Source organism: Zophobas morio, unplaced genomic scaffold, assembly GCF_036711695.1.
Source record: "Zophobas morio isolate AGI-343-1 ecotype UQ-CSIRO unplaced genomic scaffold, CSIRO_AGI_Zmor_V1 ptg000024l, whole genome shotgun sequence".
NCBI classification, from domain to species: Eukaryota; Metazoa; Arthropoda; class Insecta; order Coleoptera; family Tenebrionidae; genus Zophobas; species Zophobas morio.
In genome coordinates, this window is record NW_026972129.1 from 251,988 (window position 1) to 272,733 (window position 20,746).

At 33.3% G+C, this 20,746-nt stretch overlaps 3 protein-coding genes across 9 annotated transcripts in view; 2 read left to right on the plus strand and 1 right to left on the minus strand.

Moving 5' to 3' along the window:
- The window catches only part of Dscam2 (Down syndrome cell adhesion molecule 2), a 956,598-nt gene that overhangs the window by 73,638 nt on the left and 862,214 nt on the right, over positions 1-20,746 (minus strand). The gene's annotated exons all lie outside the window — the stretch shown is intronic.
- On the plus strand, positions 1,033-2,622 carry LOC135134835 (putative nuclease HARBI1). Its single transcript, XM_064063673.1, has 3 exons — positions 1,033-1,038; positions 1,231-1,537; positions 1,835-2,622. Exons 1-3 carry the CDS (start codon positions 1,033-1,035, stop codon positions 2,620-2,622), a joined length of 1,101 nt encoding a protein of 366 aa, XP_063919743.1.
- LOC135135231 (uncharacterized) lies at positions 8,479-9,424 on the plus strand. The gene is made up of 3 exons (XM_064064252.1): positions 8,479-8,663; positions 8,720-8,802; positions 8,861-9,424. The coding sequence occupies exons 1-3, from the start codon at positions 8,603-8,605 to the stop codon at positions 9,422-9,424; spliced, it is 708 nt and encodes a 235-aa protein (XP_063920322.1). The 5' UTR covers positions 8,479-8,602.

Sequence of the window (20,746 nt, forward strand, 5' to 3'; positions counted from 1 at the left end):
TCGTTTGCTGCGCAAGTTTATAGGTGTGCTTATCTGAAAACGCACAGACTACAGACTCCACAGATGAAATCCATATAACAAAGATGAAGATGTGGTGCTCACACAAATATAGCATTTTCTCTTATACCTGCTTATATTCAGACTATTATTAGCATTGTTTGGCGTTGTTAAAATACATTAATATATCACCGAATAAGATACTGGTTTCAGTATCTTATCGAATGAGAAACTGATTGCTAAGAGACCAGTATTTCATTGCTTTACGAATTTACTAATAAACCACTATTTATTATGAAAATGTACAACGCATTTATGAAATTCAAAAACTGATGCAAAACCAGTCGATGGTCATTGAAATACAACGGAGTGGTTGTCCTTCGTCGCCGTTTCCACACCATTTTCCACAACATCACATGAAGACACACTGACAGAACAATCTATTAGTATTTTTCGGGCAATTTTTATCTTCTGCTCTAAAGACTCTTCCACGTAGGTTGCAACTTTATCAGAGGACCATCCACCAAACCTTTTAAGCGTAGTCATGTCAGCTCCCTGGTCCACAAACAACGTCTGTTGACCTGTCCCTCATCCATTGCTTAAACAGTTGATATTCACGGTCGTATAGCTCTTTGAAAGTATCAGGAAGCAAATTCTGCACCACACTTAATGCCTTTTTACGGATTTCTTCTGGAATTTCCATTAATTTTCTTTGATAAAACTTGATGACAGTTTTTTTTTAATTCCACAATAATTGTTTATTTATAATTCTGTCATAGTAACTGCCGCCAACTACATATTTTGATTTCGAATATATTTACATTTTATGAAAGAAATTGAAGAATACAGAGTCATCAAAATTGATTGAGAGAGTTGGTAAACCTGAAGTTGAATAATTTGGTTTATTAATGGCCGGTTTCTGGAACGATATTTAACCGACCAGTTAGTTTAACTCTCCGATAAATTAGTAAATGGGTTGCTAGAAACAAATTGTCAGTTTAACTGAGCCAAAATGCACAGTTAAACTAACGCGGCATGGAGGTCCGTTAAATTTTATCTGACGCATGCGCCGTCACTAATTGTCAAATTGTTGAATGCAAATGGTCGCTGTTTCGTGTTTTGTTTTGATTTTTGATTTCTAATTTGGAGTGTTGGTGTTGTTCTGCAAGGATTATTTAAGCAATTTCGACAAATTAACTACAATTTAGTGAAAACAAAATCAGTTCTTTTCAGAACTTCGCGTCTGCGGGGTCAGAGAGAATGGAACTTGCTCGGGTATTCGAGAGTTCAAGTTCTTCCTCTGATGAGGAATTGGGTGACCTTTTAGTGGTTGTGGATAGGGTGAAAGTATTCAGAGATAGACGTAACCCTTTCGAAATATATAGTGAAGCTGAGTTTCGTGATCGATACCGTTTTTATAAAGACACTGTGAGACACATTATTACTTTGATTGAAGACAACATTGCCCCCATGACCTTAAGAAATTGTTCGCTTTCTCCTGCAGATCAGCTACTTATCGCTTTGAGGTTCTACGCAACAGGTAACTATCATAGAATTACAGTATAATCTCACTAATCCGGCACTTCGATAGATCGGCACGTCCAATAATCCGGCACCCTCCGCCCACGCCTCCCTCGCCCCTCTACACCTCCATTAATACATTACATACATTTATTCCCTCTATGAAATGCTTTATTTTATTCATTACCTATGATTTTTTTACTATAATCCAGTAGTCCGAACATTCCAATAATCCGGCATCCTCCGGTTTTTAATAGTGCCGGATTAGTGAGATTATACTATAATAACAAAATGTTAATCGTATCCTATAATGTAGGAGCATTCCAAATTCTCGTTGGTGATGACTATGGTGTCCACAAAAGTACAGTATGTCGTGTGGTACAACGAGTATCTGAACATCTAGCAGGGATGTGCCCACATTTTGTGAAAATGCCGGAAAACCAGCAAGAAAAACTACTAGTGAAGACAGGTTTTCATGCGATACGAGGCTTTCCAAATGTTATTGGTTGTGTGGATGGTAGCCATGTTCCCATAACATCACCTGGTGGAGAAAATGCTGAGCTATTCAGGAATCGGAAAACTTATTTCTCCATCAACGTGCAAGCTGTTTGTGATTCAAAGTTAAACATACGTGATATTGTTGCACGTTGGCCAGGATCTACACATGACAGTACAATATGGAACGCTTCACTCTTAAGTGCAAGATGTGAAAATAGAGAATTTCAAGGGTCGTACATACTTGGAGATAGTGCCTTTGGTTGTACACCTTATTTAATGACCCCTCTTCTAAATCCAACAACTCCAGCAGAACGTACTTATAATGCAGCCCACAAAGCAACTAGAAATTGTATCGAGCGTTGTTTCGGGAATTGGAAACGAAGGTTTGCATGTCTATCTCTGGGATTACGAACAAAATTGGAGAACACCTTGACAATCCTAGTAGCAACTGCAGTGCTGCATAATATTGCCATTAGCCAAAATGATCAAGCTGACGATTTTGAAGCAATCCAGCAATATGAAGATGTGGAAAATGACATTAACAATGACAATTTTCCAGGTGGCAATGCTGCAAGGAGAGCACTAATAGACACAGTTTTCAGGTAAATTCATTAACTAACAAAACTTTATATTTACAAAAAATTAATACAAAAACACCTATATATCTGCTTGCAACCTATTAAGTTTCATTTGCCGCATTTTTCGCTCAAAACTAATTTCCTCCACTCTATGCTGAAAATTTAGTTCAAACAGTTTTCGGTCGTTGTCCAATTGTTGTTGTACAACGGCCAGTTGTTTTAATTTTAACTCCTTTTCGATCTTTAAAATGTCAATCTTTAACTTTTGCACTTCGGCGTCTTGCATATCTTTGTAATTTTTGCGCCTTACAAATCTGTTAGAAATGGTTTCAGCGCAGGTGCTTCTTTTTTTAGGCACTTGCACTGATTGCATCTGGAATTTGCGTTTTTGGGCTGTTCTTCCTTTGACTGGCTGCTGAGGAGGGGGAGAAGGAGTTGCAGAAGCTACGGATTCAGTAGGTGAAGTTCTCGTTACCTCAACCCGTCCTGGTGTGTTAGGTGTGTCTGCACAGAATAAATTATTACAATGCTTTAGTTTTTGAGGTTTGTACATGTATTAAGTACCATCTGATAGTGCATCCGCAGATTCAAGTGAACAGTCTTCGATGTTGTATTTTTCTAGAAACATAATTACATTGTATATTACTTATAATTATATGTTATATTATACCTGTCATATTGAATCCAGAACAACTTGGTTTTGGTTGCCCTTCGATATAGCTGGCACTAGAATCAAATTTGTTCTGGAGCGGTTGAAATTGGTCCTTTAAAACTGTTACTATTTTCGCATCCAGGGCGGTACTTTTAGGTACAAATGTGCCCCCGCCTGTTTTGTATGAACTTTTCTAAAAATAAAGCATATTTTACATTTTATAAGTATATCCATTTTCTTCTCTCATTGCAGGGATTTGAAAACTGCATATACACTTACCTTGTCTGAATATAAATTGCTGCGCGCCGTTTTCTTCATATTATCATACAAGGCATGCAACTGTTTGGCAGTGCGATGCCCCGTTTCACACTGTGCATTGTAACTTTGGGCAATTTCCTGCCATGCCAAATTTTTTTTGGCCACGGTTATAGCATCTGACTCCTTGTTTTCTATGACACTTTTAAAATCGGCCGTAACTAGTTCAAAAAGCATATTTTTCTCTCTTTCGGTGAAATTTTTACCTCTAATGCGTTTATCACCCATTTTGATATTTGAATATGTCAAAAATTACCGACATTTATAGTAGCGCCATCTATGCGATTTTAAAAAAATCCTTAGTTCAGGATACAACCGCCAGTTAGTTATCCGACCTACAAACTAACTGGAGAATGTTTTCAGAAACCGAACTGAATTTTAACTGTCCGATAAATTTAACGGACAGTTAGTTAACAGACCAGTTAAATATGGTTCGAGAAACCGGCCATAAGTTGTATAAAAATATTAGCTGTCAGATTTGAAGTTTCAAATTTCAAAACTCAGTGGCGTCTCTTTTTTTTTGTAAAAAATATTAGTTGTCAGATTTGAAGTTTCGAATTTTAGATTCGTTCATTTTTGGAATTTGTTCGCAAAGATGCGAGTAGCAATAAAGTCGCATCGAACAAAGCGATTCGTACAAACGTCAAAACCGTTCGCAACTTTGCAAGAAGGTAACTTTCGTATTCACAACTGATTCAGGTGAGTTCAACAATCAACCCCCAGTTCTCTTGTCACGCCACTAAAGTCATTGCCATATAACCTTAAACAAATCTGTCATAAGGTTGACAAACTTCACGGCAAAAACAGGGAGTACCAATTCTCTCAATCAATTTTGATGACTCTGTATAAGCAGGTATAAGAGAAAATTTAATATTATACATGTGACAAAAATGCCAGTATAGGCTCGTGAGTCAGTATAACACTCGTGTCATACATACTCACTCACCTATACTGGCTTATTTTTGTCACTTGTATAATACATAACTAATACTACTACCGTTGACGTAGAAAACGACAAGAGATAGCTTCATGTCTAGTCACAGCTTTCAGTTTGAGTATTGGTATCTATTTATTATATGATCTAAGGATGCAAACTGCGGCGGATCTAGTGCTTTAATCATGTCTAGCCGATGTTGTAAGTTTTTATAGGATGCGACGAATAATAAAAACAGGTAGCAGCCCGTAGTAGGGTTACTCATGGAAAACTGCGAACAAATGGTTTCTTCTTTTTTTTAGATCTAAGAGCCGTATTACACGTCACAGAAATACTCTGAAAATTATAATGAAAATCATAACGAAAACTGGAACGAAATTAATGTGCGTAAAAATTTTGCTTCACACGCTGCCTCACCTCAACAAATCGTAAATAAATGACCATTGCGCACTTTGGTGAACACTTTACCGTCAAATCTTTGTCAAAATTTGTACAGAAATTTTCGTTATAATTTTCGGAGTAATTGCGTGACGTGTAAAACGGTTCTGAGAATAAAATGAGATGAATGTAATAACCAGTACGCGGGAATTTATCTCACCGCTGCAATCCCCCAGTTGAAGTAAGGTGTGTTTTACGGCGAGTAGCGGGGACGCTTTGATCTGGTCCACAAGGTGTAGCCTGTGCGTCGCTAGGAGTGTTTACAGCTAGTAAAAAAACTACTTCTATATTACTATATTACTTCAAATAATAATACTTTTTAATTTTTCAACCACAGGACCACATATTTGTGATCTTGAAATGTTATATTATGTTGAAATAGTCCAAAATAAAAATATATTTGTATTCAAACTATCGCCGCGACAGCACTGGTTCTAGCGTATGAGATACAATTCCGCGCGTTGGTAATACCATACGTTTTAATTGTATTAATAGTTATTTACATTACAAGCTGCGTAAGTAAACCTTTTTGTCGAGGTGGATTTAACGCGCCGAGGCAACGCCGATGCCCGGCAAACCTCCGAGACGTAAGAAAGGAGGTTTTTATTTGTATGAGATTCTACTATGATAGCTATTAATAATCCACTTGATATTTTTGAACTAAAAAAATCGCATTAAAAAGAAGGGTGAGTTAAAAAGTACAACAGAAAAAACACGTTTAAAAAGATGACAAAAAGTTACAAAACAACGAAAAAAAAACGCGCAAAAAAACCTGGAAAAAGGCGACTAAAATAATAATATCCAACAAAATATTAACATGGCGTTATCAAATTTTTGGAAAAAACATTTTGATTTACGATTTATCATGTTTATGGTAATAATAAAACGTCTGCAAAACTTAAATAGTAAAATTGTCTTACAATTTCAATTTTTTTTTTTCAGAAAATCAAGACGGATTCATATCTCATAAGTGTAAAAGTATGTTATTTTATAAAATTTTAGTAACATTTACTATGTAAAATTGTGAAGTGACGTCATTACATTATTGGTGCGAGTTGATCAGGCTAATTTTGCTTCGACACAGACTATAGACAGACAGACAGACGAAAACGGAGCCCTATTGTTTCATACTCTAGGACCATGAAACTTCAAAAAAACATGAAAGTAGCCATTTGTGACATGGACCCTATTATAATACTTCCTCACGTTTAAAGCTTGGGAAATACAAATCGCCAGAAGAGAGGACGGGGTTTATTTTATGTGATCTACTATGATGGCCATTAATAACCCACTTTCTATTTTTGAACTAAAAAAATCGTATTAAAAACATTAGAAAAAATCCAGAAAATCCAAAACATCCAAAAAAACCAAGAAATGTTAGAAATCCCAAAAACTCAGGAAAAGTAATAATCCAAAAAATGAAAATTTTCAAAAAATTAGAAGAAAATATAAATCAAAGAATTTGAGAAATCCAAAATAACAAAAAAATCCAAGAAACCCGAGAAAGTCAAAAAACTCAAGAAATCTAATAATTCCAGAAAATCCAAAAATCCAAAAATGAAAAATATCCCAAAAATCCAAGAAACGCAAGAAACCCTAGAAATTCTGGAAATCCTTTAATCCAAAAAATGGAAAATATCAAAAAATTTTAAAAACTTAAAAAATCAAAGAATTTAAAAATTCTAAAAAATCCAAGACACTCAAGAAAACCGAGAAATCCGAAAATTCCAAAAAATCTGAAACATCCAAGATTTTTTCTGCTACCGTGCTACCGAGACCAGTAACACTAAAAAGTAATAATTGTCGTAACTAAAAAATATTTAACAAATTATCAGGAACTCGTTGAATGTATTCATTTCCGTAGCAACAAAGTAAAAAATTTATTTACACATGAAGTTTTCTAAAACGTAGTTGTTCAAAGTGAAAAATGAGTGATTCAAGTCATTTAAAGGCAATTGAAGAAGCTGCCAATATTGCTTGCGCATCTCTGTTGCCTGAAAAATCGAAATTACGTTATAATCGAACTTATAAAGCATTTTCAAATTGGTATACATTACGAAACATTCAAGATGTTAATGAAACCGTAATGCTTGGTTATTTTATGGAAAGATCCAAAGCCCTCAAGTCTTCTAGCAGTTTAAGGTGTGAATATTCAATGCTGAAATTAACGTCGTGTCAACTCGGTATTTTTACTGACCCGTTTTCATGGGTGGTCGTTTGTCTTGTGACCGTATGAGGGCGCGCAACGCAAGGTATTTCTAAAGTCCCTAGATAACCAAAGTACCGCAATTGAATGTTTCAATGTGTTAGAGAGAGAACGTGTATTTCGGACACAATATGGCGACTGACAAACGTCAATGTTAATTGTCAAACGCTGTTTAACGCATCACCTGTTTTGCAAAGTTGTTTGTGTTTTTTGTAAAGTTGTTTGTGTTTTTTTGTGGTGTTTTATGACTCTTATTTTAAAATGCCAAGTTGTGATCCTTTGTGTGGAAATACCCTAAAATCGCGCGTATAGTCCGCGGACTATACGTTGTTTTTCCTGACGCCGGGTGCGGACTATATGCGAGGCGGACTATAGGCGAGGGCGGACTATACGCTGTAGGAAAACCAACAAAAAATTTAAACGCAAAATAAAAAAATTTATTGGGCATTCTCAATATAAATGAAAAATAAAATATATAACAAAAATAAAAAGATTCTCAAAAGTACCTAGATACTTAAATTTAGGTAAATAGGTAGCAAATATCGAACCTTATCGAACCATACAGACACGCACATTGTCCGCGGATTATACGCGAGGTTGCGGACTATCTGATTTTTAGGAGGGAGATTTAAAAACTGCGGACTATGTGTGAGGGCGGACTATGCGCGGGGGCGGACTATAAGCGCGATTTTAGGGTAAAAGCCGATTGTTTCGTCTTCCAACAGGTAGGTTACAACTGAGTTTTCAATTGAGTTTTCTCAACTAATTTAAATTGTTGCAGGTGTTAGTCATAGGGCTAGAAGAGGAGAATTTAATAGGCCGGGACGATTTGAACGACAACTCCAGAATTTGCGAAGTAATTTGTTTAAAGCTAGAATATGTAATTGCACAATGTTAAATACTATTTACTTTTAGTTACATTTTTCTGAATAACAATTCGAAGCAAAGCGAGCAGAAGGAAGGAAACTATTGCGGCCGAAATTTTGTTAATAAACTGGTATTGCAAGGCTTCTCATCTATATTTTTTACTCACCCCTTATGTTTATCAATAGCATTTAAGTGCATTGAACAAATAACGCTTAAACATAAATAAATGCTTATTTGAAAAAAATCTACATTTACGTTTTGTACGAAAGTATCGAGTCCGTTAATTTTTATTTATTTATTTTGAATTTGGCGCGGACACAATATGGCGCCCAATTGCGCTACTTTATCTATCTAGTGACTTTAAGATTTAGAGTCAGTCTCTAGATAACCAAAGTAACGCAATTGAATGTTTCAATGTGTTAGAGAGAGAACGTGTATTTCGGACACAATATGGCGACCGACAAACGTCAAAGTTAATTGTGAAACTCTCTTTAACGCATCACCTCGTGGCGTAAGTCCTGTTTTGTAAAGTTGTTTGTGTTTTTTGTAAAGTTGTTTGTGTTTTTTTTGTGGTATTTTATAACTTTTATTTTAAAATGCCAGGTTGTTGTGTTCCTTTGTGTGGAAATAAAAGCCGATTGTTTCGTCTTCCAACAGGTAGGTTACAACTGAGTTTTCAATTGAGTTTTTTCAACTAATTTAAATTGTTGCAGGTGTTAGTAATAGGGCTAGAAGAGAGATGTGGGAGAATTTAATAGGCCGGGACGATTTGAACGACAACTCCAGAATTTGCGAAGTAATTTGTTTAAACCTTGAATATGTAATTGCACAATGTTAAATATATTTACTTTTAGTTACATTTTTCTGAACAACAATTTGAAGCAAAGCGAGCAGATGGAAGGAAACTATTGCGGCCGAATGCTGTTCCAGATGTATTAAATAAAAATGTTGGTGCTTGTGTTTCAATGGACGACTGTACTCCTTTGACAACTGCTAGGGAAAATGAAATTTTTGAACTTGAAAGCTGTAGCAACAATGAAAATGTAAATGTTGGTTGTTTCCCTGAAGTGGACTCGTTATTGGACCAAACCAACATAGTGGAAGAATTTCAAACGTTGATCGAAAATTTACGTAACGCTTTGAGAAAAGCTTTACGGGAGCGCAATAAATATAAAAAGGCACTGGAAAATTGTGTCAATAATTTACAAGGGACATTAAACGAGGATCAAATTCAATTTATTCAGACTGGCACTGCCAGAGGCCAACTATGGTCAGAAGATACAATGACAAAAGCACTGAAATTGTATTTAGCTTGTGGCGCGAAGGGTTATGAAGAAATACGACGGCAGAAATTGCCATATCCGAGCATTAGGACCATACAACAACGTCTTCAAGGAATAACGCTTAAACATAAATAAATGTTTATTTGAAAAAAATCTACATTTACGCTTTGTACGCAAGTATCGAGTCCGTTAATTTTTATTTATTTATTTTGAATTTGGCGCGGACACAATATGGCGCCTAATTGCGGTACTTTATATATCTAGTGACTTTATACAGATTTAGTGTTCCTGTAGAGAGAGTTCCGCAATTAATCAGTAAAGTAAGGTTAGAATTTAGAATGCGCGGCAGTTCATAATTCAAAAATTCTACTATGGGTTTCTTATGGGAGCTTGATTTTACAGACAAAATACGCCGCATAGGTATAAATCTTAACTAGTTCATGCTACAAGCGATAAAGACTGTACAATTATCTTCCTTACTACTTACTAAAGGTTTAACTATATAAAAAGCTTCTGTTAAAGAAATATTGCAAATTAAAAAAAACGCTATCCATCGAAGTCACGTACATCGTTTCTAACGTCTTGCGCATGAGTGAAACGGAAAATCCAGAAACCCTTGGGAAAGAAAAAGAACGTGAATATTTTGCGGTACTAGTGACGTTTAGATCGTGAAAATCCCCAAAATATGACAGTTGATTTCGTACTTTAATCACAACAATCATAATCAATTTTTGGGTGATATTAGTTCTGTGATATTAGTTCACATTAGGTTGTATATGTCTGTGGACTGGTTTTTTTGTATTTGTTATTAATAATGACAGAAAGACATGTGTTAACAAATAGGGGCAATTACCAATTTTTTTTTGTTGACGATCGGAAATGTATTGTGAACGGAGAAAATTCTTTGCAGTCAAATAATGTAGTGAAAGTCAATTGGTATACTGAATTAAATTAAATGTGCTTGAAGAGTTTCTTCGAGCTAGAATGTGAAATAACCAGGTATAAATAAGGTTATGGTAAGTTAATGTATATTGATAATAGTTCTGTATCAAGTACAATTATGAGGTATTTTGTTTTATTATGCATAGATATTTCTTAAGAGAGGCAACATGTGAAACCCCAAGAGGTGCATTTGTATGTCACCATATGGCTACACCTGCCCTACACGGACGTTATAATGTATGTATTTTGGACCAATAATTTGCGTTCTTGGGACGTACATCTGAAGAAAAGTGAATCAGCTGAGGTCAGAGCTGTTATCTCTGAAAATTCTTTTAATCCCCAAGTCAACCTAAAAACAGCTAATGTTGAGGTACAACTTCATGAAAGCTTACGACAAACTGATGGGAGCGAAGCACCACAGCGAAGCACTGCTTTGGCTATTGGGCTCTAAACCAGAATGATCTCAAGAAAATCTACTTCACAGTGTCGAAGAACTATTAGTGTCTGAGGACTATTTAAATGGACCATCAAGACGACAGTTTTTCACCAAAAGTGAATCAGATTTTGCATTAGGAAGTGCAATTTTTTATTGTAGAATATTTTTTTTGTTTTGTAATAAATTGTTCTTTAAATTGTGATTTTTTTTAAATGGGTGTTTCAGACCCAATTCGTACTAAAATGAAAGTGATTTTTACTTAAACATGAAAGGTTTAATCAGGAATGCCAAGTTTTTCCTTTTCTAGCAAAAATGCGTGAAAAGAAAAAAGCTTGGGATTGATGATGATTCTTAAATCAAAATTTGGCAATTGATTGAAAACATTTGCAAATATGAGATCTCCTTTATGTATTATTTTAAATTCACAACCGTATCTGCAGCATGTGAAAATCAAAGCCATTTATGTGGAGGGGGAACTCAATGGCAGTATGAACCACTGTACGACATACGTCCGAGGCAAATGTAGTGGTAAAAGTTGAATTTAAATATTTATTAAATACCACCGGTTCCGTTCATGTTTGGTATCGAGATCAATAGTAAAAATATCAGTCTTAATGGTAGTGGGATATATAAGAAAATTACTTTAATGGTACAATTTAAGCGTTAAAGTGACGCCTTGATTTCACCCATAAGGATTACACGGGAAACTGAAATACGGGTCTCGTGTTATGAACTGAGTTCAAATTTCGCGCGTCATTCACTTTACTGGTCAATTGTTTTACTCACTACCTTGGACTTAAAATGGCGGCTCGGCATCAGCTGGAAGAAAGCTAGTTTTGCTTGTTGTTTTGATTGTTGTTTTTTGGGCAAAAACAGGGCGCGAATGTGTGTATAGTGCGTGTATATTAGGGTGATTAAAAAAAAAAAACAATTTTTTTTTTTGTGCAAAGAGGTTCAAAAGTTTCTTTTCAACGTAAAAAAATACCAGTTAAAATTTGAGCTCTTAATATTAATATTAAGACCGTCCGCATCGCGTTTTTCTATTTCCCATAAGAATAACATGGGAAAATTTTTGTTTGCACCTTCTGATTTTTATTGCTAGCCCGTCGTGTGTCGTGAAAAAAATTCAATCACATATTTTTATAGAGAATTGAACGCTCTACAAAAAGTGTCTCCTATGATTGTGCGAGAAACCTGATAGTTGAAGAGTTATTTTAGGCTAAAGTTAAATTTATCGCAAATTTTGACGTTTTTGATGCATTACAATAAATTTGATGGTCTTATTGGAATAAATCACCACAAAAATTTATACACATTTTAAATTTAGTTTTTTAAACAGTAATTGTTTATAATTTTATGCTATAATAAGGCCAGTAAAACTCTTTCCGAACATTTTCAGCATCAGTGGGTTAAAAAATCATAGTCAGGTTTCTCGCAAAATCATAGGAGACACTTTTTGTAGAGCGTTCAATTCTCTATAAAAATATGTGATTGCATTTTTTTCACGACACACGACGGGCTAGCAATAAAAATCAGAAGGTGCAAACAAAAATTTTCCCATGTTATTCTTATGGGAAATAGAAAAACGCGATGCGGACGGTCTTAATATTAATATTAAGAGCTCAAATTTTAACTGGTATTTTTTTACGTTGAAAAGAAACTTTTGAACCTCTTTGACACGAAAAAAAAAATATATATTTTTTTTGAATCACCCTAGTGTATATATAATATGTATATAATATTATTTACTTGGAAAACATGGGAATAAGTTTATAGATAAAAAATACCAATAGTGCAGTATTACAAGTAGTAAGAGTATTGCGATGCGTATTTTGGCAAACAAAATGCAATAAGACATTTCAGTATTTCTGCGTTTCATTGACCTTTCGTTCGTATACCTAAATTCTTGTTATATCATTAAGATCCAAATTAAAACAGTATTATGGATGATGTGAATAAAGTTGGGAAATAATACTTTGTTTCGATTCAAAAATTGCCCTTCGTTTTACTTTTATTCTAAAAGTTTATTGTACCACAATTTATTATTATTCATACCTCCCATCAACTTGGTCCGTTTAAAGTTGGCGCGTGGTGTTGGAGTTACAATGGCGGAGGTTTGCGGAACTCTCTCTACACGGACACTATACAGATTTACATACAGATATAATGGCACTACAAACTGGCACCATTATGTTCTTGTATCAAACTGGCACCCGAAAACTGGCAACACTGCATTCATGGCATTTACAGAGTATTCCTATTCGCCGTGAAGTTTTTAGTTCAGTTGTAATTGTGCAAAATGTATTCATAAAGTAAAAGATTCGTTCGTCTAGAAAAACAACAACTTAAAAATGGAAGAATAACTATTGTTCTATATAATTTCGTGTTATCTTAAAAATCAAATTTCTTTTAAAATACATTTTAGTTCTTAATTATAACTACATATATGCCATAAGTAGCAAATTCTAAGTTTTTGAAATACAGCCAATAACCTCTTAATCGTTTCAGAATTACGAAGTTTACAATTAATCAGATTTAAGTAGAAAATAGTAATAAAAAAATTTACATTTTACAAACTTCATAACAATCCGATGACTTCTAAATATTTTCCAAGACATTTACAAAGACAGAGAGAAAAGTTAAAGTAATATTTAATTTAGATAAACAAAGTTGGAAAAGAAAAAAATGTTATCTGCATTAAGACACGAAGCAACACTTTGAAAAAATTAATGGAAAAAGCAAATACTACCAATTTTAAAAATAAGGTATTGGAAGAAATTGAAACTGATCTGGAAAGATGAAAATGATGAAGAAGAAAATACAGAAGAAACAAAACAAAACTGCGCACCGGAATTATTAGGTTTTTGAACTAGTGACTACCCGACCTGGACCGAAGTTCAGGTTTTTATGTGACAAAGTATATACAGTACCTATATGCTAAAAAATTATCTAAAATTATTTATACAAAACTGCACAATTTTAGTATGTATGTATTTGTGAGGTGGTGAAAGATGACTTTATTTTAAGAATTTCACAAAAAGTGAATATATCGTTTTTGATACAATAAAAAAAATGGTAGAAGGTTATTTCGACAGAACTTTCCTGGACGTTAAAGTATAGTTCGACAAATCCCGTTGCATTAAAAAATTATAAAATTGATGTTGTGATGTTAGTTTCGTGCACTGTTTGGAAGTAATAAGTAATGAGGAATTGTAATGCATTACTTTTCAAAAAATGTAATGAGTAATTGTAGCGAATTACTTTTTTGAGTAATGCAATCACTTTTACAATTACTTTTACCCCAAATACTCAAAAATATTGTTTTGTTTTTCTCTACGAATTGTTTACTTGACCTAGTGGGATTATTACACCTAATTCGTCCCTACAAACAGAAGATTAACCCAAGGAGTGAGAATCTAAAACGAGTTTAGCACAGAATTTGTTAAAAAACCAGGTAATCATAATATACATAAGCTCTTAATCATTTTAAGGGTGAGCTAAAACATATTCCAACATAAGGAAATACATATAAACATCTGTCCAAGTTTTTGTCAAAAGTATACGTCCGATTGTAATAAACTTCACACCGTTGAAATGAGCGTAAAAAACCCTACTCAGACTGCTTTTCCGTTTTTTAAATTTTGTTGTCAAAAAAAAAACTACAATGCATTAAAATTGTGAAGAGTATGAGATTATCTGGTTTTCGCTATTTGTGGATCAATTTTAAATTTTCAAAAAGGTACATAGTATTAAAAAGTTCATTGCGCTTTACAGAAATAAAATATCTTAATAAATAATTGAGTAAACAGTGGCAGAATATTTAAAATTTGTGGTCAAACAAACTTTAGCCATTTTTCTGGTCCACTCAAATCTATAACCAGTAACCGATAGAGTCCGTCCTTTTAGACCCCTCATTATACGACAATGAAATTTTATGAGAGTGTCCACCCTCTAAGGTTTTCTAAATTTAATTTATAAGTCACAACGCCAAGTAAGAGGCAATTAAAGACAGAATTTTAAGTTTACATTATCTTGTAACCCTCTTCTAAGTATCTAGGAACATACTTTTTGGTAAAGATTGGTGGACTAATATTTACGATATATTTACACGTAGCCAATAAGATATTTTGAAATCTCCCTCCGATGCAAATTTTTGTTTAAAAGTTGTTGCAGTTGGCATCGAACTTTTATTTGTAGCTAGAGTGAAATGAAATTAGACGCAAAAGAATCGGCTCTTCAATTTTTGGTAAAATATGTAACATGTTGCCATACAACAATTCCATCTAGCGCCGCAGTAGAAAGGATGTTTGGTGTTGGCGCGAATGTTTTTAATACAAAACGTCATGCCTTAGCTGACGAAAATTTTGAATGTCAGTTATTATTGAATTTAAATTATGCATATATACTCTTACGTGAAGTATTTACTTGTTTTATTTTATTTACAGACGTGGATATGCAACAAATGCGTTAGTAAAATAAATCACTCACTGCCTTTTTCATTCTAACACGTTTGTTTCCCGTTGGACCCATACAACAAATATCTAAAATTGTATCTTCATCAAATTTTTCAAAGTGCAAAAAGTATTTGCTAAAGTAATGCATTACTTTTTAAAAGTAATGAGTAGCTATAATGAATTCCTTTAAAAAATTAATTTGTAATTATAATGAATTACTATTGTTACTGGGTAATGAGTAATTGTAATGCATTACTTTTTAGAAGTAATTGTTCCAATCACTGTGATAATCTCCACAAAGTAAAAACCAGCGGCGGAATTAAGTTCCCGCACCTCCTGCCTCGTAGATAACCAACAGGAAAAAATTTTGATATTCTTAGTTTCTCAGTACAAGTTTAACTTCGACTGCTTATGTAATTAGACAACTAACAAGTTCAGATTACAAGCATCAGCTGTTAAAAGAAAATGAAACTGATTTTTTCTTTTCAAAGCAGAAGAGAGGATTGGTTAATTAATTAATCACATTCAGTTTTTTCCCAAAAACACTCATAAATTTAAAGAACATTTATCCTGCAAGATTATAAGATGATCGACAAAGTTTGATTGACGATTACCATGCTTCCAATAAACTTAAGATATTTGCAAGATTTCACAGTATTCAGCTTTTACAATTTGGAAGTTAATTTGTAAAATATTGTTAGAAAATTTTGATTTTTTTTTCAAATATATAGGTAAATCAAGGGTAAAGACTCAACACAGATTTATAAATCACACATGCAGGTGCATGTCATTTTATAAAATTTTAAAATATTTATTCGGCAGAATTATATGATATGGCGTCATAATTTTTTGGGGAGGTCATAAATAAGTAAATTTTGAGTAATCATTTATTAAGCTTTTTATAACCTTCAAACGTTTGCAAGTTTTCAGAGCTTTGGCTTTTGTAATTTCAAAGTTAAATTGTAAAATACAATTTTTAATTTTTCACAAAAATGTGGATCTCTAGCGTGAAAGGTCACCACGGATTCTTAAATTACACATGCAGGAATATGTCTGTGCCTACTGTCCCGATTTTTATTAGACAGATAATCTCCGAAAGTACTGGGCCAATTGTTGTCAAATTTTGTATTTCCATTAGGAAATCATGTGGATGGTAAAACGCTAACCAAAATTTATCTAATCATCCCCACCACAATTGTGTGATGACGTCGTTTCAAAATTGTACATAGTAAATGGGTTTTAAATAGTATTAAATAACACTGGATTATGACTCCGTCCTGAGTTTTTATCCAAAAGGTCCACATTTTTGGAAAAAAAATCACAATTATAAAACAACATTTTGCAATTTAATTTTGAATTTGCAAATCCGAATGCTTTGAAATCTTGCAGATGTTTTAAAGTTGTGATAAGCATAATAAACTTTTAATCAAAATACACTTGCTTATCCCCCCAAAAAATTGATGACGTCGGCTCAAAATTTTGCCGAATAAATCCTATCTAAATTGTAGAAAATATGATGAGAATGTCCTTGTAATTTACCATCTCTGGCATATTTGGGTGACTCAAAAATATTAATGAATGCACGAATTTATTTTATTGATTTAATCAGGAACTGTTAAACCCAATGTTTTGAAATCTTGGAGATGTTTTAAAGTTATCAACAGCATGATAATTTTTTATCAAAATGTATTTGTTCATCACCCCTAAAAAATGTATGATGTCTCCTCAATATATTGTTGAATAAATCCTGTCTTAGATGTGGAAAATACGATAGGTCTATATTTGTGATTTATCACTGCATGAATATTTTTTAGACTTGCTTATGCGAGCTGTCTCAAAAAAAATAATGAATGAGTCAATTTATTTTATTGATTAAATCAGGAACGGCTCACTCCATTTTTTCAGAAAATTTGGTGAATTCAATACGGTTTTTTTTAGTATTACATTGCACCAATCCAAGTTGATATACGTCTCGTTGTTTTTTTTTTGCACTGGTAATACGCTGCGACTACTTTTCTTTTGTGATGTGACTAGTATTATCCATGTTGATGACTTCATTACAAATTTTTACTTCCCGAGCGTAAGCAAAGGAAGTATTGTAATCGAGTCCGTCGGCCGACTCTCTACTTTTACGTTTTCTCGATCTTTCATGACCCCTAGAATACGAAGAAATAGGTCTCCCATTTCCGTCTGTCTGTCCGTCTGTCTGTCCGTCTGTCTGTCCGTCTGCCTGTCCATCTGTCCGTCTGTCCGTCTGGACCGATTGTTGTGAAATTTTGTACTTATATTAGGATTATCATGTAGATGGTAAAACGCTAACCAAAATTTGTCTAATCATCCCCACCACTAATGCGATGACGTCACTTCAAAATTGTACATAGTAAATGGGTCTTAAAATAACATAGTCCTACACATGTAGTTTACGACTCCGAATTCAGTTTTTACCCGAAACGTCCAGATTTTTGGAAAAAAAATCAAAATTATAAAACAACATTTTGCAATTTAATTTTGAATCTGCTAACCCGAATGTTTTGAAATGTTGCAGATGTTTTAAGGCTATAAAGAGCATCATAAATCTTTAGTCAAAATATATTTGGTTATCCCCTCCAAAAACTTGATGACGTCAGCTCAAAAGTTTGCCAAATAAATCCTATCTAAAATGTACAAAATATGATGCGTCTGTACTTGTGATATATCACTCCATTCATATTTTTTGGATTTGCATATACAGGGTGACTCAAAAAAATTAATGAATGCGCAAAATTTATTTTACTGATTTACTCAGGAACTACAAAACCGAATGCTTTGAAATCTTGAAGATGTTTTAAAATTATCATAAGTATGGTAAATTTTTGATCAAAATGTATTTGGTCGTCCCTCCTAAAAAATTTATGACGTCACCACAAAATTTTGCTGAATAAATCCTATCTAAAATGTACAAAATATGGTGAGTCTCTTCTTGTGATTTATCATTCCATTCAAATTTTTTCGATTTGCATATACAGGGTGATGAAAAAAATTAATGAATGCGTCAATTTATTTTATTGATTTAATCAGGAATTACAGAACCGAATGCTTTGAAATCTTGGAGATGTTTTAAAGTTATCATAAGCATGGTAAATTTTTTGTCAAAATGTATTTGCTCTTCCCCCCTAAAAAATTGATGACGTCACTCCAAAATTTTGCTGAATAAATCCTATCTAAAATGTACAAAATATGATGAGTCTGTACTTGTGATTTATCACTCCATTCATATTTTTGGATTTGCATATACAAGTGACTCAAAAAAATTAATGAATGCGTGAATTTATTTTATCGATTTAATCAGGAATTACAAAACCGAATGCTTTGAAATCTTGGAGATATTTTAAAGTTATTATAAGCATGGTAAACTTTTGTTCAAAATGTATTTGTTCATCCCTCGTAAAAAAATTGATGACGTCACCCTTAAATTTTGCTGAATAAATCCTATCTAAAATGCAAAAAATATGATGAGTTTGTACTTGTGATTTATCATTCCATTCATATTTTTTAGATTTTCTTAAGAGGTGGCTCAAAAAAATTAATGAAGTCAATTTATTTTATTGATTAAATTAAAGGCAACACTTATTATTAGTATTACATTGGACCAACCCAATTTGGTAGACACAAAATTTTTAAAGTAAAAACTCGGTTGAAACATAAGGTTAGCACGCTTATTTACATCGACTTTAACATTACAGACGTGCATTTGTTTTGTGCGCTGGCTAGGTTCCGCGAATGTGGAATAGACATGTTGATAATAATCAACCAATTGTGAATTCCACCGTCAAAAATTAAAATAAAACCCAATATTTTATATAATAAGCGGAAGTCGAAGCAATAAAACCGATGGTCGTTTTGTTTACAGTTTCTCTGTTTGACTCTCACCTATGCTGTTACGCTTGTCATCTTAAATTAAGAATGCTTATACATAAACGATTTTCAGTTGCCTCTCATATTACACACCGGCGCCGTATACGTGAGTAAATTGTTTCGTTATTTTATTGATTATAACAAATCAATATTCAAAACGACCCAATTCACTTTCCCGAAAATTTGGGAATACAATAATTTTATTCTTAGTATTACACTACATCTATCCCAACTGATACACGTGTCCTTGAAAAATGTTGATGACGTCATCGCAATTTTTTTTTAAATTCCCACTACAAAAATGTAATGAGAAAAAATACAATAGGCATGCAGTCGTCAAGTTTCCGACAGCGAGGGAAGTACTGTCTAAACTCTTTAGACCAATTTTTATTGGTCAAATTAAGAACCAGTCATCCCATTTCCTCGAAAATTTGAAAAACATGTCTATAATAAATGAATAACACAACTAAATTTATTTACAAATTATAAAAACAGGTTTATCGAGCTTATTTTTTTCTAATAAAAAATACATAGAAAAAAAATTTTTTTTGTAATTATTTTATTTATGTCTTACTAAATAGTGACAAATAAATAAAAAATAATAATAAAAGGCCATTTAATTAGTATTTTTGTAACAATTAATTTTTAAATTTTTTTCGAAATATTGTAGCAAAAAATTTTGCCGGTGATCCGAAAACATAAATATATTTGTAAGTAGAAATGCGGTTTGTAGCAGAAGCTACAAAACACAGTGCCTTCTTGAAGAATAAATTCAGGAAAAGATTAGTACAGGGCACGGTTGATAAAACCGTTAATTATTAATTTAGAAGAGTGGAGTGATGATGACAGTGTCTATTTCGATCAATAAATAAGCAGTAGTAGTTAATAAATAAATAGCTGTGTATGTCAAAATTCTAACTAATTTGCTGTAATAAAAAATGATTGAGTACAAAGTAACTTTGTTTTTACCTAAAATAAAAAAATCGAAAGGAGCAGTTGTCGGTAAATGCAAAACTCAGTCCTGCCCTGTGCTTTTACCAGAGAAGGCCTTTTCAGGTAGGTATCGGTGAGCGGGTTTAAGACATCCGGCTGTGACGGCCTATTGAATTATAATGGGAGTAAAATTGGTGTAAACGCCTTAAATGTTTGAGGGAACTCTACCTTCCGAGTACCCCAAAGGGGATCGGGTTCATTGACGTACCTGCTAAAGTGGAAGGTCGGATTTGAAAATATTTGAGAGATGATTCAGTACTCGTTCAGAAAGATATTTATTCTTTCATTAGTTTATTAACCCCGCCGTGTATTTGTCAGTAAGAAGCCTGGTCAGGGCGGAGAACTCGGCAGGGGATTATCCCTTTTATTACAATAGCAATAGCTGATGGCAGGTACAGACTTTCACATTCGGCTCACCCTCGTTCAATTTTATGTTGATATTTTGCAGTTTAATTTTCTTTATCACGTTAGACACTCGTTTATTACCAATTTCTCTTTTTTTGTTTATACATGGTTCAGCCATATAAACTTAGTTTGTTATTACTACTTATATTTTGTCACATTACAGTTTGCAAATAATCTGTTAAATTTTATGTATTATTTGAACACCAACAATTTAAAAATATGTAATGCAGAAAAACAATGATTTTAAAAATCACACTAATTAGTATCATTTATCTTTCCTATGCGGATTTTATTTATTACCGTACAACTTCACGTATTACATTGCATCCCTTA

What these genes read in the sequence shown, in the direction of transcription:
- LOC135134835 (XM_064063673.1), top strand. An exon ending in TTTGAGGTTCTACGCAACAG is followed by an intron (nt 1,538 to 1,834) that starts GTAACTATCATA and finishes CCTATAATGTAG; the next exon opens with GAGCATTCCAAATTCTCGTT.
- LOC135135231 (XM_064064252.1), top strand. Translation starts at nt 8,603, where the DNA reads ATGCCAGGTTGTTGTGTTCCTTTGTGTGGAAATAAAAGCCGATTGTTT. An exon ending in ATTGTTTCGTCTTCCAACAG is followed by an intron (nt 8,664 to 8,719) that starts GTAGGTTACAAC and finishes AAATTGTTGCAG; the next exon opens with GTGTTAGTAATAGGGCTAGA. An exon ending in ACAACTCCAGAATTTGCGAA is followed by an intron (nt 8,803 to 8,860) that starts GTAATTTGTTTA and finishes ATTTACTTTTAG; the next exon opens with TTACATTTTTCTGAACAACA.